We start from the raw sequence: 23,092 nt of genomic DNA, 5'->3' as shown, positions 1-23,092 counted from the left end.
ACCGGCAGCACAGACTAGCTCAGCTCAGGCTCTCACCATGATCTTTCTGGCTCCTGGCAGGTTCTTCTGTCGGATCTCAAACTGGGCAAAGAGCAGCCAAATCTTTGCGAAGGTGAACTGAAACAGAACCAGAACCGTCAGAAGCAGAGAGTGGCAGCAGAGCGACGGCTCCAGGTGTTCAGTTACCTTTTTATGAGGGATGAGCTCCAGACACGCCTGGTAAACCTGCCTCGTCCTCTCAGGGTCCTGCCAAACACCAACAGCTTAGGTCCGGTTCTGCTGGTTCTGGCTGCTCTGAGCTGTTGGAGAACCCACCTTGGTCTCCAGCTCCTCGTACAGGGCGTAGTTTATCCACAGGTAGACGTAGCGCCTCCAGTGTCTCTTCTCCTGGATGGGCGGCACGTTGGCGATGGCTCTCTCGTAGATCTCTCTCACCGTGTCGGCGTCCGTGTCGCTCTCCACCAGGCGCAGGTAGTCGAACCAGGCGTCGTAGTTGTGTGGGTTTGCCTGCGTTTAACCACAGAAGAAGAGTGCGTCAGTCTGGATCAGCCGGACGGCCCTGACCTCCAGCTGCTCCTCGCCCACCTTGACCTCCTCTTCATACTGGAACCGTCTCTTGCTGACGATGACGTCCTCGATTCCTCTGCGGTCTCCGAACTTCTTCTCAAACATGGTGTAGTTCTTGAAGAGCTCCTGCGCCTGATGCTTGGGGATCCTGTCCAGGGCGTACTTGTAGATGACTCGGACCCGCTCAAACTGTTGACCACACGCAGAGTCAGAAAAACACTGGAGCAGTAACCGGGTCAAAGGTCACGGCTCTGTCAGAACTCGCCTCCTTCTGGGTCTCCTCGAACCTGGCGAAGGCCACAAACAGATTCTCGTCCACGTATTCCTCCCCGAAGAACTCCACGGCTCGCTCGTACACCTTCCTGCTGTGCGCCACGTAGCCGTGCCTCTCCTCGAAGCGAGCGTACTTGATCCAGTTCTTCACCTCGGGGTGGACCATGACGAGTTCACAGGAGTCAAGGAAACCACCGCTCAGGATTGGTTTCTGAATCACTTCCATTTGCTTTACCTAAAGAATCTGATGTTAAAATGATCGTGCAGAATCGATACATTAATATTCAACCAAATCAGGAAATCGCTCTGAACGTAAACTTTGAGCAGCTCCTACAACAATCTGGCATAAAAGCTGAAAACGGGCCTCCAGATCGTCCCTAAATGTTCCGGGGGTGATTTAAAAAACCATCAGACCAAACATCAGGATATATCGCTCGTAGATGCTCCGGGCTTTGTCCACTTCCTTATAGCGCAGCTCAAAGTTGATGTAGGAGTGCCAGGCCTGCTCCTCCGGCTCCCACTCCATCCAGCGCTCAAACACCTGCCTGCAGCCGGCCACGTTGCCCAGCATCTCCTCCATGTAGGTGTATTTGTACCTGCAGGAGCAGCAGAGGCTCGGCGTCAAGCTAAACCGTCTAAAACAATTAGCAACATAAAAACTTAAAACTGCAAAAAAAAAAGACACATTTATATAGATGTGCAAATCAATTAAAACTGAATTCATCACATGAAATAATTTCAGTATTTGTGGAAACATGTCATACACTCTAACGTGATTGGCTGACCTGCACAGCAGTCTAACCAATCAGCTCATTTCAAAACAGGCGGACATATGAACTTTTGATTAAAACACTGAATAATAAGAATTCATCTAGAATTATATTTTAATAATAGATAAGTGGAGCAGCTTTAGAAAGCAGAACAGGTCCAAACAGCTCACTGGTCCAATATGGACGCCCGTGTACTGGGAGTCCTGGTCCTACCAGAACTGGTTGACCCGGGGCAGGATGGTGATGGCTCTGTCCCAGATGTTGCGGGCGTGGTTCACCTGGCGGCTCTTCATCTCCATCTCTGCATACTTCAGCCACAGAGTGATGTTTCTGTGATCGACGTCCAGCGCTCGCTCGTAGATGGACCGAGCTCTGAAAGCAGACGGCACTTGAATGCATCGTTTAGAAACTCACTTCACAGTTCAGACTGGAGGAAATGAGGTCAAGCTTCTGCTTATAAACTTTAATGAGAAAAAATGAAGCAAATGAAAGCAGGGGTCAGAGGTCAGTAAGCCAGCCGTCAGGTGAATACCTCTGGATCTCCTTCAGGCTTTCCTCCCATTGTGCGTATTTAATCCAGTTACTGATGACGGTCCGGTTCTTCCTGATGTTGTCTTCAAAGCCCTTTCAGAGGAAGTTTGACAGAATCAGAACCTGCAGCTTTCATGGTTTTCTTCAGCAGAAACAAGTCTGAACCGTTTCATAGCATCAAAGTGTGTCTGGTGAGTGAGCTGACCTTCCTCTTCTTCAGCTTGTAGTCATTGAGCTCCTCTTTATCAGTGATCTTCTGTTTGGGCGGAGGAGGCAGAAGCTCGAGCTCCCTCTCTTTGGCCTCTCTGAGCAGCTGCTCAGCGGTGATCTGAACCTCTGCAGGAGCTTTATTCTTCACCTGAAACAACACAAACACCTGAGCCCCAAATCTTTCTGTCTCTGCTACAGAAAAACACAAAGTAGTGGACGAGGTCGCAAATGCACTTCTCTTACTCTCAGAGTTCAATTTAAAACAAAGCAAATAAGGTTGAATAATCTGTAGCATTTAAGGACAATAAAAATACTGAAATTAACACATTTTAGACAAATCAGTCCTGGACTGAACTGTTCATAACATTTCTGTAAAACATCTATATTTAATATAAAATCATATACTTCAGTTTTATTTCACTCTTAAAGGTGTTTGGGGGAAAAAGAGATTTTTCCCCCATATCTTCTCAACTAAAGTGAACAAAAACTGACTTAAAGAAGCATAAAGAATAACCCAGCTCACCGTTTGAACGGTCTTTCTTTAAGCATACCTTCAACTAATGATGCTAATGACGTTTTCAAAAAAAACACAGAACTTTTATAACTTTGCAGAATAACTCAAGTTTTTTTCTGGTCAAATTACTGATATTTTGGTGCTTTAAACTTTGGTACGTTAGATATGTATCTAATTTAAACCACGTCAAAAAAAAAACCCAGTAGGAAATCTCTTTAGTCCAGCCGGAAGCTAACATTAGCATTGTTGAAACAAACTAATAGAAGTAAGAAGAAAAAAATGTGTTTGAGCCTGAATAACCCCACAAAGCTTAAATAGCATATAAATGAGTAAAATCAATCATAGTGTATAGATATAAAATCTACCTATTATTAAATATGCCCCCTTCTTTAGCGGCAGTTAGCATTAGCCGTAGGTGCTAATCTTCCTCGGGGTTTCTTACCTTCGCCACCTTCGGTATACGCTGCTTTCCCGCCGCTGTGGACGCCATGTTGCCAGTGACTCCAACCGGTACCGTAGCTGGCAAACTATTAAAGAAAATAACACCACTCAACACCACCTGCAGCCGCTTCTAGGAGACACACTCTGAAACGTTTTTCTAACACCAGCAGGTAGCCGCCATGACAGCACCCACAATGCCGCGCGGCTCCAAAGTGCCGCGAGAGTGTTCGCTGCAGGCGGCGTGCTGTTGCTATAGCAACGGAATCAACTGAATTTCACAAAGAGACAGAAAAGAGCCATTTATCGAGCTAAAGTAAAAAACTTTGAATCAAAAACGACCAACCGAGTTTTGGAAGGAAGAAGCCATTGAGTTTCCATTCCATAGTAATCCCAAGAGAGGATGAGGTCGACCAGGAGCCCGGAGGAAAATCTGACCGTCAGAAGGAGCCGTTCAGCGGACGCTCGGTGGATTCAGAAGTTGATTGGGTCATCTGATCAGGCTATCTTCGGGAGGGTCAATGTCAATGAACTGCTGTGAGAACAAATCACCATCCTTCCAGTATTATTCCTGAAAATAGTTTAACTCAGCAGTACCGGGGCTGGTCATCATATGAAACAACTTTTCTTTTCATTTATTGTTATTTACAAGATCAAATGATTAATTTCTTCCTAAAATCAAAGGTTTCACGGCTAAATTAGCCAATTACTGCTTGAATAGGTGGCTAGAGCAACTAAAGATGGCACTAAAGTACGAGCGTCAATCGGTTGAGATTAGAGAAGCGCTCAACAAAGATCCTCTCTGAAACAGATTTCACACTCACACAGAAAAACCAGCCACCCATCAGAATACTACGGAGGATTAAAAGGGACAAAATAACTGAATACATAATTAAATTATGAGTGAAATATAGCATAAAATAAATAAATGTTTTATAAAATATTAGTAAGTCATTAAATGCAAACTTATCATAACCAAGGCAGAAATGTAATAAAATGTATATTTTATTATTTCATGGTTCCTGTTCAGCATCGCCATAAAATGATTTCATATGTCCAACTCACCCATCAAGTCGTGAGCGGAGTTATTATAAGTTTACATTTTAATGCTTTAATGTTGGACTGAAATGATTAATCAGATGAGTTGTGATTAATCAGTCAATTAAAAAATCATCAACTAATGTAGTGATTGCCTAGTCGTTAACTGGAGTTTACAGATTCATATTCAGAGTAATAATTAAGCCAAAACTGCAAAATAAATAAATAAAAGCATTTAGCATGAAAGATGAAAACTTTGTAAATCTGTTCAACTCCTCTGGTGGCAGCTTCACATTCTGGATATGAATCTTTTCTGAAACACCTCTATCTATCCAGTTATTAATCAGCTAATCAATACTAATATCCAGATCAGCTGTATGGTAATGTTCAGTGCAACAGAAAGGCCTGAGCGTTTCACATGTTGATGTTCAAACCATTTTCAGCTGCAGATGCTACAAAAGATCAAACACTTGCTGAAAATGCTCTTGTTGCATTTTAGGCAACAAACTGTATATGATTAAAAACCGAATGAAATGATTTGCGTCCCTGCAGGGAGAAGGCCAACCTTTCCCTGACGGTGGGCGGCCGGTCGGGCGACGTTGTGGCTCATGCCTCCTTCAGCGACCGCCCCGCCGCCGCCTACGCCGCCGTGGACCGCCACGACGCCTGGGAGGCCTTCCTGCGCTCACACTGGCCGGACGCCAGATGCACTGTGGGTAATATTGTGAAGTCGGGGCGCCTCTCATTGCTTTCACTTCATATGAGTGACAACCGGGTCAGGACCGGTTCAAGTGGTCATAATGTTCTGCCTGTTTCTCCTCTGCAGCCGCTGAACTCTCTGTTCCTGCATCTGTTCGTGTCTGAGCCCAGAGTGGCTGGAGCCTGCCTGGAGGAGATCCTCAGGTAGGCAGAACCAGAACCAGAACTAGACTCTGAGCGGTCCTGGGTCACCAGAACCTTTCTGATCTTGCTACAGAACCACCTTCAGCATCACCTCGGACCTGGAGCACGTCCTGCTGCTCTGCCCGGACCGCTGTCCTCTAGGTGAGACCGGCTGCTGACCCGGCCCGGTTTGAGTTCTGCTTTCGTGCCCTTACTCTCTGACGACCCATTCTGTGAGCAGAACCAGTTCTGGAGGAGACGTTCCAGCTGCTGGAGTGGGAAGCCGACAGCGAGGCGCCGGGTTCGGCTCGGATCTGCAGACGGGAGGATCACTGCGAGCGACTGCATGTCCGCCGTGCCCGGTGAGCTCCCCATCTGGACCTACAGCACCCGAACCAGAATCGGCAGCCCAAAAGCAGCTCTCTCTGTCTGCCACTAGTGAAATGATTCAACAGGTTTAGCATGCCATCCGGTCCTGGTGTTACCAGTGCTCTGGGTATTCCTGTAGTTTTCTGCTTTGTCCTTCCACCAAACTTTCCTTCCTGCTATTCGCTCTGTGACCAGCATGTTTTCTCCAAAATGCTGGACTAGATCCTTCCTGATGGACCGGAGCTCCAGAACTAACAGCAGAACTCTGAGCTGGTTTGGAAGTTGTCAGTAAAAATATATGGGTGAACAGCAGGGGGCGCTGTGTGACAGAGAGGTGACATTTCTATTTCTATAGATGTTCAAATTAAACAGATATCCGAGTAATATGAAGAGGCCTAGTTGATCTTTGTGATCTGCAGTTTGTAAAGTCAGTCAAAAGTTAACAATAATAAAATAGTGTTTCTTTTTTTAAATCCTATTTTCACCATTTTATTGATTTAGAAATGTCACAGTCCCCTTCAAGCTTATTTAGTTTACTAGCTAAATATTTAGCTATCAGTTAAATATTTACTTGGTAAGCTAAATAACCTAAATTTATGGTTTATAAACTTATAAACCATAAATTTAGGTTATTTAGCTTGGCAAATGAAAATGTAAGTGGCAAGCTAAACATTTAGCTTGCCAACCAGGCAAGCTAGGAGCTCTACACCCTCAGCAGGTCCTGGAGGGTTCTGGGAGTTCGCCCAACCAGTCTACATGTGTTTTGTGGACTTGGAGAAGGCGTTCGACCGTGTCCCTCGGGGAGCCTTGTGGGGGGTTCTCCAGGAGTATGGGGTACCGAGCTCCTTGATACGGGCTGTCAGGTCCCTGTAGGACCGGTGTCAGAGTCTGGTCCACATTGCCGGCAGTAAGTCGGGCTCGTTTCTGGTGAGAGTTGGACTCCGCCAGGGCTGCCCTTTGTCACCGATTCTGTTCATTACTTTCATGGACAGAATCTCTGGACCAGCCAAGGTGTTGAGGGGATCCGTTTTGGTGGCCTTAGGATCAAATCTCTGCTTTTTGCGGATGATGTGGTTCTTTTGGCTTCATCAGGTCGTGATCTGCAGCTCTGGCTGGAGCGGTTCACAGCCGAGTGTGAAGCGGCTGGGATGGCGATCAGTGTCTCCAAATCCGAGGCCATGGTCTTGAGCCGGAAAAGGGTAGAGTGCCTTCTCCGGGTCAGGGGGGGTGTCCTGACCCAAGTGGAGAAATTCAAGTATCTCAGGATCTTGTTCACGAAGGAGGGAAGAAGGGAGCGGGAGATCGACAGGCGGATTGGTGCAGCATCTGCCGTCAAGCGGGCGCTGTACCGGTCTGTCATGGTGAAGAGAGAGCTGAGCCAAAAAGCGAAGCTCTCGATTTACCGGTCGATCTACGTTCCCACCCTCATCTATGGTCATGAGCTTTGGGTCATGACCGAAAAAACGAGATCACGGATACAAGCGGCTGAAATGGGTTTTCTCCGTAGGGTGTCTGGACTCTCCCTTAGAGAGAGAAGCTCAGTCATCTAGGAGGGACTCAGAGTAGAGCTGCTGCTCCTTCACATCGAGAGGAGCCAGTTGAGGAGCATCTGGTCAGGATGCCTCCTGGACGCCTCCCTGGTGAGGAGTTCATGTCCCACCAGGAGGAGGGGAAATTCAGGACACTCTGGAGGGACGATGTCTCTCTGCTGGCCTGGGAACGCCTTGGGATTCCTGGAGGAGCTGGAAGAAGAGACTGGGGAGGGAAGACTGGGCCTCCCTACTGAAGCTGCTGACCCCACGACCCGACCAGGATAAAGGGAAGAAGATGGTTGGATGGATGGATGGATGGATGGACGGACGGACATTTAGTTAGCTCTCTGACCTTCAGCTTGTGGTTGCTTCAGCAGCAGCTGACCTCTAATGATCATCAGGCTGATGGAGTCTGAGAAGACTTCATCTGTTGGTCACATGACAGGAAGTCAAACTGATGAGTTCTCTAGAACCAGAATCTTGTCTCTGCTGCTCTGAGCTCGGCTTGTTTTATCTTCCAGGGTTGCAGATTATGATGACATCATGGTGATCGTGAACAAGCAGACCGCAGAGTCTGCAGACCCTCTGCAGCCCTACGCCCTGATAGACGTCATCGAGTACCAGAACCAGAGGAGCCATGCTGCCGTCCTCCAGGTCTGTCCCGGTCAGCCTCTGCTGTTGGGTTGGTTCCTTCACGACCGGTTCTGGACCAGCCCCCGCTGCATCTGGTTGCCATGGTAGCATATGGTGCAGATGAGCTGAGACTCGGCCAAACCTACAAACTTGAGGATGGAGCATGGAGGATGAGCCTAAAGCAAAGCAACAATATTTCATTGTTTATGATTCTAACTGAGCTGCAGAGGAAGAAAGTAACTAAAGTAACTAGTTACAGTTACTTGAGTAACTTAATGGAAAAATTAACTTTTACAGCACAGTACTTTTTATTTTTACTTAAGTAATATCAGGTTTTCCCCCAGAGGATTTTAAGCCACCAGTCTTTACTTGCAGATTACTATGCTTAGCCTAGCATAGCCAGCTATGCTAGGCTAAGCATAGTTGGCTTATTGTATAATTGGGCTTTTTATACACCCCTACCAGTATAGACAGATTAAGATAGGTTCATAGTCAATGCATTGAACTGGGCATAAGTTCCCAAATTATGATGTCTGCTTGTGCATATTAGAATTGTTGTAACTTTTAACACAAAAACAGAGCGCCGCTAAAGGCCTGCCCTAGTGCCCCCTACCGCTGGGCTGAGCAAGTTTTCTGGGGGAATCTCTGAATGTCATTATAAACTATGGCTCCTCTTTCCCGAGTAACATTTCTGGATACTAAGGAATATCCCTGGAAGGAGAACAAACACATTTTAACTGAACCCAGAAACAAATACAACCATTGGTTCTGTTCAAGTGAAACTGCAGTGAAACTGTGTGTTAGCTCTGCTGAAACCAACGACACAAAGTCACCCTGTCGACCCTCCAGGATCTCACCACCGTCTGGGGATTCCTGTGTGGAATACCTTCAGAAATACCTGCGAGGATTTATCAATATTCATAAAACAAGAACAACTATTAGAACCAGCAGTTCCACTAATGCTAAAGCATTACACCAACATGGCGTTTAGTGGTATTTAGTGGAAGCTAATGCTAACACTAAAGCAATATACCAACGTGACTTTAGAGAATGCTAAGCTAAAGAGTAACACCAATGTGGCATTTGGGGGAAGCTAAAGCTAAATATAAAACACTATACTGGCCTATTATTTAGGGAATGCCAATGCTAAAGCGCTAACTTCAACCATTCTGTTATTTGTAGCATGCTACAAACATAGTGCAGCGCCCTCAACTGTGCCAAATCTGTCCCTGCACACCGACCTGTACAGTTTGCTCCTCAGGAAGAGATTCTTTGGACCAGGCTGTTGCTTCCTGTGTTCAGTTTGTTGAGTTTTGCTAACTGTGTTGCTGATTCAGCCTAACTCAACACACTACAAATGTTTACTGTGGAGCTACAAGCGAAGGTTCCTGAGGTTTTTCCTCCACAGGATGAAGGACGCGTCGTCGGCTTCATCGCTGCCACCTCGTCTCCTAACGACCAGAAACTTCTGCAGCATTTTGACCTCAGGGAGTTTGATGGGTTCTACAAACACAAAGAACCAGAGCAGGTACTGTAAGCCCCGCCCACTTTACACAGCCGCATCCAGCTGGACCAGAACCAGAACCATGTCTGTCCCTGTGACGGTAGGAGGAAGAGGAACCGAGCCACCAGGCTCCCAGGAAGTCCAACTCCTTCTGCATTCAGCACTTCATATCCGACGAGACGCATGAGACCCGGTAAACCCCGTCCATGAGAACCAGAACCACGCCCACTTCCTGTTTCCTGCAGCCGGAAAAACATCTGCTCAGGCTGGGACCTTTATCTGAAGGAACTGGGAGCACTGGTTCTAACTGGTTCTGACTGGGTCTGACTGGTTCTAACTGGTTCTGACTGGTTCTAACTGGTTCTAACTGGGTCTGACTGGTTCTAACTGGGTCTGACTGGTTCTAACTGGTTCTAACTGGGTCTGACTGGTTCTAACTGGTTCTTACTGGGTCTGACTGGTTCTAACTGGTTCTAACTGGGTCTGACTGGTTCTAACTGGTTCTTACTGGGTCTGACTGGTTCTAACTGGTTCTGACTGGTTCTGACTGGTTCTAACTGGTTCTAACTGGGTCTGACTGGTTCTAACTGGGTCTGACTGGTTCTAACTGGTTCTTACTGGGTCTGACTGGTTCTGACTGGGTCTGACTGGTTCTAACTGGGTCTGACTGGTTCTAACTGGGTCTGACTGGGTCTGACTGGTTCTAACTGGGTCTGACTGGTTCTAACTGGTTCTTACTGGGTCTGACTGGTTCTGACTGGTTCTAACTGGTTCTAACTGGGTCTGACTGGTTCTAACTGGGTCTGACTGGTTCTAACTGGTTCTTACTGGGTCTGACTGGTTCTGACTGGTTCTAACTGGTTCTAACTGGGTCTGACTGGTTCTAACTGGGTCTGACTGGTTCTAACTGGGTCTGACTGGTTCTAACTGGGTCTGACTGGGTCTGACTGGTTCTAACTGGTTCTTACTGGGTCTGACTGGTTCTAACTGGTTCTAACTGGGTCTGACTGGTTCTAACTGGTTCTTATTGGGTCTGACTGGTTCTGACTGGGTCTGACTGGTTCTAACTGGGTCTGACTGGTTCTAACTGGGTCTGACTGGGTCTGACTGGTTCTAACTGGTTCTAACTGGGTCTGACTGGTTCTAACTGGGTCTGACTGGTTCTAACTGGGTCTGACTGGGTCTGACTGGTTCTGACTGGGTCTGACTGGTTCTGACTGGTTCTAACGGGTTCTAACTGGGTCTGACTGGTTCTAACTGGTTCTAACTGGGTCTGACTGGTTCTAACTGGTTCTGACTGGGTCTGACTGGTTCTAACTGGTTCTGACTGGGTCTGACTGGTTCTAACTGGGTCATGGAGAAGTCTGTTCACAGTCAGGAACCACTTTAACTTTCCTGTCTTGTCCCGGTTCTGTTGGTTTCTGAAGCAGCGGATCAGAACCTCCTGACCCATCAGAACCTCCTGGAGGAGTTCTGGTCCAACGTTGCTTCAGCTCTCTGAAGAGCCGCTGCATCATTTGGACTTTGACTCTCCTTCACCACCGTGCTGAGCTGCTTGGTTTGGTCGTGACCTTTGACCTGTGTTCCATCTGGTGGACTTCAGGGGGTCTTGGATTGACCTTTGACCCTTCCCGGGTAGCTTCCTGTCATCTCCCCATCCTGACATCCACTGTGACATCATAATAAAAACGGAGTGTGTTGTGGATTTCCCATCAGATGTAACTGGTTCTGGTTCTGGTTCTGGTCCAGTCCCGGTGGACATCGTTCCCGCTGTCCGTCCTGAGGCAGTCCGTGTTGCTGCTGAAGCTTGGCAGCGGCGGTGGCAGCTGTCCAGCGCCAGTCATCTGTTGGGAGAGCTACCTGGCTCCTGCGCACGACTCGCCTCCCAGCTGTTCCCCCCCAGGGGGCCCGCCGCCCGGCCCGCCGCCCCCCACAGAGACCCGGTGCGGCGGAGCCCAGCGGAGAGCCACGGAGCGCCAGGAGCAGCAGATTGCTCCTCCAGTTGTTCCTCTGCTCAGCTTGGCTCCAAACTCACTTCACTTCTTCTGTCCACAGATCAACAGACGGTCTGCCCTACATGTTCCGGCACTTCCTGGTAAGTACTAAACCAGAGACGCTTTTCAGAGAAGGACAACCTTGTTTTAAGCCTGCAATCACCGAATATTGATTTAAAGAACCAGATTGTTGCACTTTTAACAGACACTTTCCCATGTTAATAAGTGAAATTATCTAGCAGTGGAACTACAACCTTTCATCAATATTAAGGAATTACTAGACAGAAATACTTGGTATTATTTTGGGATTTTGCAGTTTACCCATCAAATTCAAGACAGTGTGACCACAGAACTGTAGACCCATTAGAACCAACAGAACCATGTTCTCAGGGTTCACTTACCTGGAAGCTTCCCTCTGGGTGTTTTAAATGTTTTAGTTTCTCTTTTCCACAGCAGATTCCTGCTGACCAACACACAACCTGGATCATTATTCCATGCTGACTCTCTGCTTCCTGCAGGACCTGGAATATTGCCTGATCTTCGTTCCGTCTGCAAGTCCAGAATCGCCGTGGTTACAGAACTTTGTTCTGGTGCGGTCCCGTCCTAGCAGCCTGCAACTCACCAGTCTCTACGTCACCCATAGGTCCAGGTTCAGGTAGGAGCCGGGTCCAGAAGCAGATCCTGGCGGTCCATAAGCAGTGTTCCAGTGGAAACCATTTTGTCTCTGTTGAAGGTCTGTGGATGTGAGGCAGGCGGTGCCTGGAGACAGAGAAGCTATTTCGGATCTGGTGAACAGTTTCAATCTCACTTGTTCGGTTCTGGAGGATCTGGACTGGTGCTACCGGACCCACAGCGACCCAGTGAGTCTGGATAAACTCATAGAAACAACAAATCTATCGGCTTTTTTCTGAAGAAGCGACTTGCTGAGTATGGATCAGTGCTCAGTATTGCACCTCCTGACCACCGGGGGGCGTGTCTGAGCTGAGTGAGATGGGGGGGGGATGCTGTTGTTTCTCACTCATTCTGCTGCATGTTGGTGCGCAAGACGTAACCGACAGGATCCAGTTTAGGACTTTCAAAATAAAAGCTCCTCCAGACTCAATACAGAGACCGGACATATTTAATTATTTCTCACAGCCCGGTACCGGTCCGCGGCCCGGTGGTTGGGGACCACTGATCTAACCCACCTGTGTCAAACTCAAGGCCCGTGGGCCAAATCTGGCCCACCACAGCTTGTAGCCCTCTAAATTCTTGACTAAACATTAACTGCTTAACCATCATGTTGTCAATCAAATCCATGCAGTTTTAATCTGTTTACTACCAAATTATATCCTTCATATAATTTGAATGATAATTCATATAATTCGACGCCCCCTTCTCACTGCATTCAGTTCCTCCACTTTCTTGCAAACTATTGGACATTCATGCAAAATCAACAAATCCTCGCAAGGCCAGATATTGCAGAGTTGAACAATTGAAATATTTTGTTTATTGTTAAAACAAAGATGGAGTCCTCCGGCTCACAGCAGGGGGCTGCAGTGGCTCCTGCTCTGATTGGGTGGGAACAGTGTAACTGCGTCTGATCCACCATCCTGTGCTTCCTGTCAGGATGGTGTTCGTCTGCAGGCCTTCGTGGTTCTGGTGGACCAGCAGCTGGTCGGCGTGACGATCATCAGGGACGAACAGGTAACCCCGCCCCCTCTGCCGCAGGCGTGACGCACCGCCGCCCCCTTCTCACAGCACGCCGTGACTTCCAGGACGTTGAGTACCTGCGAGCTCGCTACAACATCGACAGCTTCATCAGCTTCGGTCACCATGGCTACCAGGAGCACGCTCACATGCTGCACTTCCTGCTGAAGCCCTTCTGCTACCATGTGACCCGGCACTGGCTGAAGGAGGTGCTGCGGCTGGCCCACCGGTCCTGCCTGTACCACCGGGTCTACTCGCCGCTGCTGGGAGAGCAGGTGAGTGGACCAGAACCGGGCCTTCTCTCTGAACCTGCTTGACCCTTGCCCCTCCCCTCAGACCTCCTGCTTCCACCCTCTGGAGTTCATCCTGAATTGCTCGGTGCCGGTCCGGCCCCGCCAGCAGGTGGAGTACCCGCTGCAGGAGCTCGGCATCAACGCCCCGTCCCGCAGGATCACAGACGAACAGGTGGGCCTGGCAGCAGCCAGCAGGGGGCATCACACACTGTTTAGGGTTCAAAACCAGGAAATGAAAAGCTCTTAATCTGCCTGGTGACAGGTGATACTGAGCTGGACGTCTGGTTCTGGTTCCTTCATCAGAATCTGCAGCAGCTTCTGCAGCTTCACCTTCATCCTCAGCATCTCAGATTTATGTAAAAGGTTCCACATTGGTGCAACACAGTCATGTGACTTTGCAGCACAACTTGTGGTAGCTTGTGTCAATTAGCACACCGAGCTTAGCATTTATTTTTACCTGTAAATTTTAAATGTTGGTTTGTAAACTTTCAGTTTGATATAGTTTGATGTTCAGGTTTTGGTTATCTACTATTAAAAAATTTTCAGGTAGATGTTTATAGTCATGCTCTTATTTTGAAGGAGTTGAAGACTGTTTATGCAACAGTTCTACTTCCTCTCCTCATATTCTCTCTTTTTTGTTTCTCAAGAAATTGTATTCATCAAATGTTAAATATATAAGACATGATTAATTTTACAGAATAATGCAACATGAGTGAACAACAACAGGTGGAAACTAAAATTCAGGAACATGAATGAATTGTTCCTGTTCATGATTGAACATCTAACTAACATGTTGGAATAGCCCACTAGGCCCAAGGTTGTGCAGAATTTGGATGGATGGAATAGCGATTAGCATTAGCAGAATTAATGACTTTTTTAGTGCTTTAGGGTTAACACAGCTAATATTTATTTTTAGTTCTTTAGGGTTAGTGCTGCAGAGCGGGTCCTGCTCAGTGAACTGGAGTCGCCTGTAGACTGAACTATGTGGTCTGTAATGGTCCAGATTAAACTGTTTTCCTGATATTTAAACATGTCTCTTTGTCTCCTCTAATCTTCCTCACCAGCTGATGTCTCTGCAGCTTTGATTTATTTTATTGTCCTTTAAATATTTACCACACATTCAGGCGTCACCATGCAGGCCCTGCTCACGTCACTTGGTCGTCTCTGTGACGCAGAGCTGCTGATAAGAGCTTCATCCGGAGCTTTGTCCCAGCCTCCTCTTCCTCAGGATGATTTACACCACCTGCTCCTCTGAACAGCAGCAGCTCTTCCACCTCACATGCAGATGAGACATCAGTTTTCATCCAATCATTCCTGCAGATCACACAGAAACATGCAGGCATTTCATTGGGTGCCCTGCAGCAGCCAATCAGGAAGTCCCACCTTCATCTTAGTAATAACAGCAAATCAAAAAAATGCTTATTAATCTACAACCTGCTACCTGAAAGAAAAATACAGTGGAAAACTTTCAAAATAAAATAATCATTAGATTGTCCATCAGAGACCTAAAGGTGGAGATGTTTGGACCAAGTTCTGATTGGTTCTACTAACACATGATGGGATCAGCATGGTTGAAGTTAGCATGTTAGCATAATCATCGGCTAACTAGCATGTTGCTGTAATCCAGCCTGTTTCACACCCGGGGACTCTGTGTTGCTAACGTCATTCTGTCCGGTGCGGCGGGTGACGAAGGAGATGTTCCACCATGATGGGACCAGCGATGGTTCCCTTCAGTCCAACCACAGACGACGACACAGACTAAATCTGTGTCCAACCAGCAGGAAGGTTTATGATCAGAATGGCTAAAGGAGCGTTATCAATCACATGTTGAGCAGAAATCAGGTTTTTTTTAATCTCCCAGCCTGCAGAGGCTTCATTCCACCAGCCGGACCAGAACCGGCTCCAGACGCCGTCCTCTCTGTCCCCTCCAGGTGCCGTTTGCTCTCAGCCTGATCAGTAGGAAGTTGGCCTTGGAGTCAAAGGTCAGGGTGAACGCCAGCATCGTGGTGGTGGGGGCTTCAGACACCGGCCTGTCCCTGCTGGAGGAGCTCAGCTTCACGTGAGTTTCAGGTTTCTGAGGTGAAAATGCCCGGCTGTTCATACCAGAACCAGAACCTGGTTCCGTCTGGAGACCGGCTCAGGTCGGGTCGGATGTTTTAGGTCCGTTTTGAGCTTCAGCACAGATTTAGGAGCAGGTTGATGCTCCAGCAGGCGAAGCGGCGCCGCAGCAGCAGCAACGAGTTGCTGCTGCTGCAGATAGTTGCTAGGCAACCATGATACCGCCATCCCGGTATCAGGTGAGGATGAGGAGCAGCTGGATCTGTTTGCTGCCTCTAATGAGCCTGATGAAACAGTTAGAGTTCTCCTGAGGTGGGTCAGGCCAGCCCACCGGGCCTTATCAGCTCCACCCAAACCTCATCACCGGGTCGGGTCGCTCAGATAAGGAGCAACTCGGCCCGCTGCGGTCAGGCTGCAGGTCGCCTGATAACAGAACCCATCTGGTTCTGTTTCAGAATGAAACTGCAGATGGAACCAAACAGAACCGGTTCTGATGCGGCTCCTTCTGCAGAGCTCGGTGGCACCAATCGAACCGGCAGCCACTGGGCTGTCCAGAACCGCTTCTGGCGCCGCCTCCATCAGGGTTGTCATGGATTGTTTCCATGACAACCCTGATGGAGGCGGCGGTCGACTTCCTGGTTTACAGGACAGTTTGACATCAGACTTGAGGACAGAACCGGGTTCTTGAAGCCCAGACCAGAACCAGGCAGCTGGGCTGATGGCGATCCTCAGCATCGTCTCATGTTGGACAGGAACCACTGGAGCCAGAACAACATCTGGACTGCAGTGAATGTTAGCTAGTCACTCAGACTCTTTCACCATTTTTCCATCAAAAATTTTCTTATTCACATTTTAACTCATTTAATTGCAGATTTGTTCCCACTGGAACCTTTGTGTTCTTGTGTTTCTGGTACAGCTGTAAATCTGATGCACTGCTGCCAGCAGCGACATCCTGTCAGATCATTTCTGCTCCTAACTGATCTGATTGAATGTTGGAAGAGACTTGTGCTAAAAGGACTTAGCCTATCAGAAGCTATGCTAACATAGTTAGCATGTCAATGCTAAACACGGAGTCTCAGCACTAATAAATATTAATAAGTCAGAATTTCTGCTGTATTGTTTTGCTTCTGGTCTCGAAGTGAGGACTCTGAATGTCTCTTTTTTTTCTGTCAAAAATTTTTATTGTTACTTTGTACATTTTAAAAACATGGCATTATACAGTTATACGGAAATTTTTGAATTGTTTCATTTGGACCTGTTTCCATCCGGTTCTGTTCTGCTTGTCCTCTTCCAGCTCTCATCTGCGGTTCAACAACCTCACCCTCATCTCCACTCACGGTTTACTTGGAAACTACAACCATGACGACGTTGGCTTCCTGTCCACCAGGTGCTGGATGCACAGATGTTCTAGTTGGGTTTTATTCCTGCAGCCTTCTGAGGCAGGAAGTGACATCACAGTGACTTCCTGCTGTGTGTCCTGCAGCCACGCCTTCAGCAGCAGAGACCTGGCCCAGACCTTCCTGCTGTCCTGCACCCATGTGGTGGAAGGGAAGCTCGTGAAGATCAACAGGAAGTCCAAATATGTTCTGGTGTCAAACGGGAAGAAGGTGGCCTACGACTTCCTGGTCCTCTGTACAGGCCTGCAGTACCGGGTGAGCCCGGCGCCGGTCCACAGGAACCAGCATGTTGCTGGGAAATATGGGAACTCAAAGTCAACCCTGACTGAAAGGAGGCAAAATCACCGACTTCTTCTGTGGTATTTTACACCACAGAAGAAGTCAGTTGGTGACAGTTTGCAGTTCTGAGCGTATCGGCTGCTTTGAAACAGACATGTTGGGAAAAGGCTGCAAGCAGAAATAGAAACAAAAGACCAAAAATATCACAAATAGACGAATAACAGTAAGTATAACAAGCTGCAAAGTGGCTCCGCTAGACATTAGTCCTCCAGACCAATAGGGGGAGTTATCTTTTCCGTTCCCTCGCAGTAATGTCCTGATCAGTTCATGTGTTATGACTGAATACTACAAGCCTCTCTTATGGTGCCCATCCTACTTTCTGCTATTATATGAGGTTTTCATGAGGCTTTTCCATGTTTCTTAATATCTCGTTGTGGAATATCTGAAGTTTTATATCTTTTTCTTCAAGATAAAAATGCACCACAAAGTTCTGATATAAACAGAAACTATTCAAAGGTAGGAAAGAAATAAAGAATACATCCAAACTATTTGGACTATTTCTGCGTTATTATCAGGGGTAATAAATCATCTGACAGCTCTGAAAGGTTAAAGGTCGTTTCCATCTCAACGACCTTTAAACAAATATACAGTGAATAAATTGATTTTCTATCAACAGCAAATATTGCAGTAAACATACTGCGAGGAAACGCAAAAGAAACATTTTCCCCTTCATGTTCCTTAGAGGGCTCCGTAATTTTTCAGTTTTATTGGTTTGTTTTGAGTTTTCCCAGCGTAGCGCCACCTGTAGGCCGCTGATGCTGGCCTTAAAAAAAAAGAAAGGGAAAAAAAAAATTCACGCTCCGTGTTCACAAGTTTCAGATGTTAAAAACCGGTGAGGGCAGAATTATCTCAGTTTGACGCGAGCGGACAGAAGGCGAATCGAGCTACAAAATGCTGATTTTAATGTTTGTCTTGTCTCTGCCTTTTCTGGCGTTTGCCCTTCCAAAGTTACAGACATAACTTTATTGCGAGCGTATTTAGTTTTCTCCAGATAATGAATATTAATAATATTAATATTATTGTCCTCCAGCTCTCGGCCTCATCATACTGGACATGCTTCATAGCTCCCAGTTTGTCCTGAAGCAGCAACTTTATTTGGTTCAGACAGAAGGTTTCTGTTGCCATGTTTCTCGTTGCCTGACCATCCAGTTGCCGTTGCAGCTCCCCTGCCCCACCGGAGTTGATGTTTCCCAGCCGGTCACCAACAGCCAGCTGGATCCTGATTGGTCCTGCCGCAGATACACGGGGCCCGTCCCCTCCAACCTGCTGACCATCAACGACCTCCATGACGGCGTTGCCGCCCGCCGCTGGTTGCAGGAGAACTTTGTGGACCTGCAGGGTGAGTTGCTGGTTCCCAGCAGGAGCAGCAGGAAGCGCTGAGCTGTGTGAACGCGGCGGCCGCTTCCAGTCTCATCAGTCTGAAGGAATGATGTTCTCTGATTGGCTGATTGGATTCATGACATCAGCAGCTAACCGCTCTGATCGCAAAAGAAAAACTTTCTGCTCAGATGTTTCTAAATGTTTCAATAAAACGCTCTGTGGCTGCCATGGTGACGCTGTGCTCTGGTTCAGCACCTTGGCCTCTGGGATTTAACTAGGCCGTCCATTTCCTGTCTGATGATGCTGAAGCTAATGGTTAGTTATTGATTATCCTGATGATTAATTGGATTTAAAAATAGTTCATTCTGCAGATTTTTTAGTCATTTTTATTCAATATTAAAAATAAATCCAAAGATGCATTAAACCATTAAATCCGTTTTTAAAGTGCGTGAGATGATGCTATAGCTAACAGCCGGATCGTTAGCAGCACAGCTAAATGGCGACCATCTTGCCCTCCATACTGCTTCCTTCCTTCAGATGTATTGATTAGCAATAACCGATAGTTACTAACCTGAGGAGGAAATGATTCGTCCGTTCCTGATGTTTGACCTCTGACCCCAGATAACGCCGTCGTCTACGGAAACACCCTGGACGTCTACGTCACCGTCCAGACCCTGCTTTCCCTCGGTGTCCAGGGATCCCGGATCCACCTGGTGCTGCCCCCCCTGACGCCCCGCCCTGCCCCTTTCCCGGACTTGGTCGTGGACAGAGCCGTGGCGGCGGCCATGACGGGCGACCAGGTCCAGGTCCATGTGAACTGCGTCCTGGCTCAGATAAACAACGGCGAGCATCCCGACCCCATCGCCTGCGTCTCCTTCACCAGCGACTCCGAGCCGCTCAGACTGCAGTGTGCAGTGAGTTTCTCCTCTGGTCTGCGGGCCGCTTCTGGACCGCTACTGGTTTTTCAGAACTAGCTTAAATGTTGAGCTGGACGCTCTGAAGGTTCTGATCAAGTTTCAGGGTGTTAGCAGCTGGTAGCTCATTGTGTTAGCAACTGGTAGCTCATTGTGTTAGCAACTGGTAGCTCATTGTGTTAGCAACTGGTAGCTCAGGGTTTAGCAGCTTTTAGCTCAGGGTGTTAGCATCTGGCAGCTCATTGTGTTAGCATCTGGTAGCTCAGGGTGTTAGCAGCTGGTAGCTCATTGTGTTAGTAAGTGGTAGCTCAGGGTTTAGCAGCTTTTAGCTCAAGGTGTTAGCATCTGGCAGCTCATTGTGTTAGCATCTGGTAGCTCAGGGTGTTAGCAGCTGGGAGCCCATTGTGTTAGCAAGTGGTAGCTCAGGGTTTAGCAGCTTTTAGCTCAAGGTGTTAGCATCTGGCAGCTCATTGTGTTAGCATCTGGTAGCTCAGGGTGTTAGCAGCTGGTAGCTCATTGTGTTAGCAACTGGTAGCTCAGGGTTTAGCAGCTTTTAACTCAGGGTGTTAGCATCTGGCAGCTCATTGTGTTAGCATCTGGTAGCTCAGGGTGTTAGCAGCTGGTAGCTCATTGTGTTAGCATCTGGTAGCTCAGGGTTTAGCAGCTTTTAACTCAGGGTGTTAGCATCTGGCAGCTCATTGTGTTAGCATCTGGTAGCTCAGGGTGTTAGCAGCTGGTAGCTCATTGTGTTCGCAACTGGTAGCTCAGGGTGTTAACAACTGGTAGCTCATTTTGTTAGCAGCTGGTAGCTCAGGGTGTTAGCAGCTGGTAGCTCATTTCGTTAGCAGCTGGTAGCTCAGGGTGTTAGCAACTGGTAGCTCAGGGTGTTAGCAACTGGTAGCTCATTTTGTTAGCAGCTGGTAGCTCAGGGTGTTAGCAGATAAATCTTATATCTTTCTGGTGTAAGATTTAAACTTTAGATGAACTTTCTGTTTTCATGAACTAGAATCCAGGATCATGTGAATGAATAGATTAGAGATGTTTTCTTCTTTAAGATGCTCTTCTCGTCCTGCTCCAGGTGTTCCTCAACCTGTCCAGTGAGGGAGTGGACTATGATTGCTTCCACAGCATCAGCGGCTGCTTCCTGCCCTTCGATGGCCGCCTGGTGATTAACAGCCGCTTCCTGACAAGTGACGCCTCCATCTACGGCGCCGGCCCGCTCACCAGGTTCTCCTGCAGCTACTACGCAGACGAATGGTCGCATGCCAACTTCAGCTCCCGGGACGTGGGCCGTGACGTGGCCACGGTGCTGCTGGAGCTGCTGGACCCGACCCTGGAGGCGCCGGCGGACTCGCCCTCCGAGCCCGAGCCACTTGTCCCGCTCTACGATCGGCCCAAGATCCGAGGTCCGTTTCCCACTTCCTTTCAGAACGCTTCCAGGGTCTCTGCGTCGGGCGGGAACAGCGAGCTCTCAGCCGGCGCCTCAAAGCGCCACTAAGGCCATCAACGAAAAGCCACTCGGCGCCGGCCTTCTCCAACGCAGCAGCACGCAGGGCGACCTTTCACTGCCACAGGCCGCGAGCTGCTGAGTGGGAGGACGCTGATGTTGCTGCTGTTGTTCCTGTTGCTGTTCCTGTTGTTGTGTTGCTGTGGTTTCTGTTGTTGTTGTTCTTGTTGCTGATGTTGCTGTTCCTGTTGCTGTTCCTGTTGTCGTTGTTGCTGCCGTTGCTGTCGTTCAACCACAGAAACCAAACATCGGCTAATCGTCTCCACGTTCCCCTGGAACCGGCCCGAGGCTCGGGCCTCCTGTCCGTCTGTCTGACGTCCAGCTTGTCTCCGTCTGTCCACAGGAGCAACTCTTCCTGGTGGATTTCACTTCCTGCATGTGACCAAACCCAGTCCCAGCTTGCAGACCAGCTGTCGTTTCCAGCTGGTGAGTTCCTGTCAGACCCGGTTAGTCCACTTTACCTGAACCGGCTGCTTCTTCATTCATTAGCCACCAGGGAGGAGATCTACCTAACCAGCACCAGGACAGGGCTTTAAAAGCGCTCTGTGGTGAGTCTGTGATTCATGACCCAAACTGGAAGCAGCAAATCTACACTGACATAAACTCAAGTGAAATTAAAAAGTAGATGTCCAAAAGTATTTACTATAAATGTTACTTCAGAACATCTGACCAGAGCCTTCTTGTTGGTACTCATCATGTTCTCCTTAATTCAGTTGGCATCAACATTGTTGAATTTAGCACGTTAGCTTTAGCCAGACAGCAAAATGATTTGTGCTTCAGGGTTAGCACTGCTAACTTTGTAGTTATCAGTGCTAACTGCTATACACATCTATATACTTCCTGATAATATCAATAGTTTCTAATAATGTCAGCCAAGCTAAAGACCTAAAGTAAACGGAACTAGTTACTTCCAGAATCCAAACCGGGTCAGTGGTTTGGTCCAGTAGAACCACAGTAAAGGAAGTGGTTGTACAGGTTCAGCCATCTTTAGCTGATTTCTCCTGACTCTGTTGGGTCTGGGGGTTTCCTGCTGGTTTCGTTGCCATAGAATCGGATCAGAACCAGTCACGTTTTCCTCCCTGTGGCACCGCAGGATGAAGCCATCGTGACGGGAGCAGCGCAGAGCGGGAACTACTTCCGGCTCCAGCTGAGCGACCTGCAGATGGTGGAGAGCCTCACCTGTCTGTCCCTGAAGCCCCTCCCACTGGGGAACTACCTGAGCCTGTTCGGCCGGCACCAGGAGCTCCTGGGCCAGCTGCTGGACCGGTACCGCCTGGGCCTGGTACCCGACCTATACAGGTGGTACTGGAACCAACCCTGTTCTGGTCCTGGTCAAAGTGAACCCGGTTCTGACCTGTTCTGGTGTTTTTCTAGTTTCTTCACACAGAGGGGCTGTCTGCCCATTTTCCACGACCGCTTCCCAGACCTCCACCAGAGGGCGCTGCAGCTGATGAGTCGCCGGCTTAAGGTGCGTCAGCTCCTTGCTGACGATGATTATGGAGGCCTTCATCTTCCTCCTCCTCAGCCTCAGAGTCGCTTTGTAGAAACCTGTGTTTCTTCCTGTGCAGCGTGGCGGAGACCTGGAGTCCCTCAGCCTCTATCGGCCAATCAGGATGGACCCGGAGACCCGGGCCGCTCTGAGGAACCGAGCGCTGGCCCTGCTGGTGGACAACCAGAACCTGCTGCCCATGTTCTACATTCCGGAGCGACCCGCACCCTTCGGACACTCCGGGCACTCCCCGGGACACTACGGACACTTCAGACACCACGACCACTCCGGACACTCCGGGCACTCTGGACACTCCGGGCACTCCGGACACTCTGGGCACTCCGGACACTCTGGGCACTCCGGACACTCCGAGCACTCCGGACACTCCGAGCACTCTGGACACTCCGGGCACTCTGGGCACTCCGGACACTCCGGGCACTCACACTCCGGACACTCCGGGCACTCCCCGGGACACTACGGACACTTCAGACACCACGACCACTCCGGACACTCCGAGCACTCCGGACACTCTGGGCACTCCGGACACTCTGGGCACTCCGGGCACTCCGGACACTCCGAGCACTCCGGACACTCCGAGCACTCCGGACACTCTGGGCACTCCGGGCACTCCGGACACTCCGGACACTCTGGGCACTCCGGGCACTCCGGACACTCCGAGCACTCCGGACACTCCGGGCACTCCGGACACTCCGGACACGGTGGGCACTCCGGACACTCCGAGCACTCTGGACTTTCGGCTCAAATCTGACCTTTCTGGATTCACTGGAACTACTCTCATCTAAAAGCTTAATAAAAAGCTGTGACCTTTGA

At 48.6% G+C, this 23,092-nt stretch overlaps 2 protein-coding genes across 4 annotated transcripts in view; one reads left to right on the top strand and one right to left on the bottom strand.

Annotated features, from left to right (window-relative positions):
* crnkl1 (crooked neck pre-mRNA splicing factor 1) overlaps nucleotides 1-3,757 on the bottom strand; it is a 6,418-nt gene extending 2,661 nt beyond the window's left edge. Inside the window, exons 1-11 of one of the 2 annotated variants that reach the window (XM_044106994.1) lie at nucleotides 3,650-3,757; nucleotides 3,308-3,392; nucleotides 2,347-2,499; nucleotides 2,143-2,234; nucleotides 1,824-1,982; nucleotides 1,270-1,436; nucleotides 833-1,011; nucleotides 586-756; nucleotides 316-507; nucleotides 187-246; nucleotides 37-117 (exon numbers count right to left, since the gene is read on the bottom strand). In XM_044106994.1, coding sequence (XP_043962929.1) covers nucleotides 37-117; nucleotides 187-246; nucleotides 316-507; nucleotides 586-756; nucleotides 833-1,011; nucleotides 1,270-1,436; nucleotides 1,824-1,982; nucleotides 2,143-2,234; nucleotides 2,347-2,499; nucleotides 3,308-3,392; nucleotides 3,650-3,684 — 1,374 coding nt within the window. In that variant the 5' untranslated portion in view covers nucleotides 3,685-3,757. Of the gene's footprint in view, nucleotides 1-36; nucleotides 118-186; nucleotides 247-315; nucleotides 508-585; nucleotides 757-832; nucleotides 1,012-1,269; nucleotides 1,437-1,823; nucleotides 1,983-2,142; nucleotides 2,235-2,346; nucleotides 2,500-3,307; nucleotides 3,529-3,649 lie in introns of those variants that run through there. The other variant, XM_044106995.1, reaches the window with a different exon arrangement.
* On the top strand, nucleotides 3,707-23,092 carry cfap61 (cilia and flagella associated protein 61). Of its 2 annotated transcripts, none has more exons than XM_044106992.1 (24): nucleotides 3,707-3,840; nucleotides 4,894-5,053; nucleotides 5,168-5,244; nucleotides 5,318-5,385; nucleotides 5,465-5,585; nucleotides 7,646-7,778; nucleotides 9,166-9,285; nucleotides 9,366-9,454; nucleotides 11,317-11,356; nucleotides 11,774-11,910; nucleotides 11,989-12,115; nucleotides 12,864-12,941; nucleotides 13,013-13,219; nucleotides 13,281-13,409; nucleotides 15,169-15,296; nucleotides 16,590-16,682; nucleotides 16,779-16,947; nucleotides 18,193-18,370; nucleotides 18,973-19,265; nucleotides 20,344-20,671; nucleotides 21,116-21,198; nucleotides 21,866-22,071; nucleotides 22,147-22,240; nucleotides 22,341-23,092. In XM_044106992.1, exons 1-24 carry the CDS (start codon nucleotides 3,707-3,709, stop codon nucleotides 23,028-23,030), a joined length of 3,882 nt encoding a protein of 1,293 aa, XP_043962927.1. In that variant the 3' UTR covers nucleotides 23,031-23,092. The 2 variants fall into 2 exon arrangements, with proteins under 2 accessions (XP_043962927.1, XP_043962928.1); XM_044106993.1 differs by having other exon boundaries at nucleotides 3,756-3,840; nucleotides 4,894-5,057.

The sequence above is a fragment of the Gambusia affinis genome, linkage group LG22, assembly GCF_019740435.1.
Source record: "Gambusia affinis linkage group LG22, SWU_Gaff_1.0, whole genome shotgun sequence".
In the NCBI taxonomy this organism is placed as follows: domain Eukaryota; kingdom Metazoa; phylum Chordata; class Actinopteri; order Cyprinodontiformes; family Poeciliidae; genus Gambusia; species Gambusia affinis.
The sequence above is the reverse complement of the archived record's forward strand: the minus strand, read 5'-3'. Positions and strand labels throughout refer to the sequence as shown.

What these genes read in the sequence shown, in the direction of transcription:
- cfap61 (XM_044106992.1), top strand. Translation starts at nt 3,707, where the DNA reads ATGAGGTCGACCAGGAGCCCGGAGGAAAATCTGACCGTCAGAAGGAGC. An exon ending in GTACAGGCCTGCAGTACCGG is followed by an intron (nt 16,948 to 18,192) that starts GTGAGCCCGGCG and finishes TTGCCGTTGCAG; the next exon opens with CTCCCCTGCCCCACCGGAGT. An exon ending in CGATCGGCCCAAGATCCGAG is followed by an intron (nt 20,672 to 21,115) that starts GTCCGTTTCCCA and finishes GTCTGTCCACAG; the next exon opens with GAGCAACTCTTCCTGGTGGA.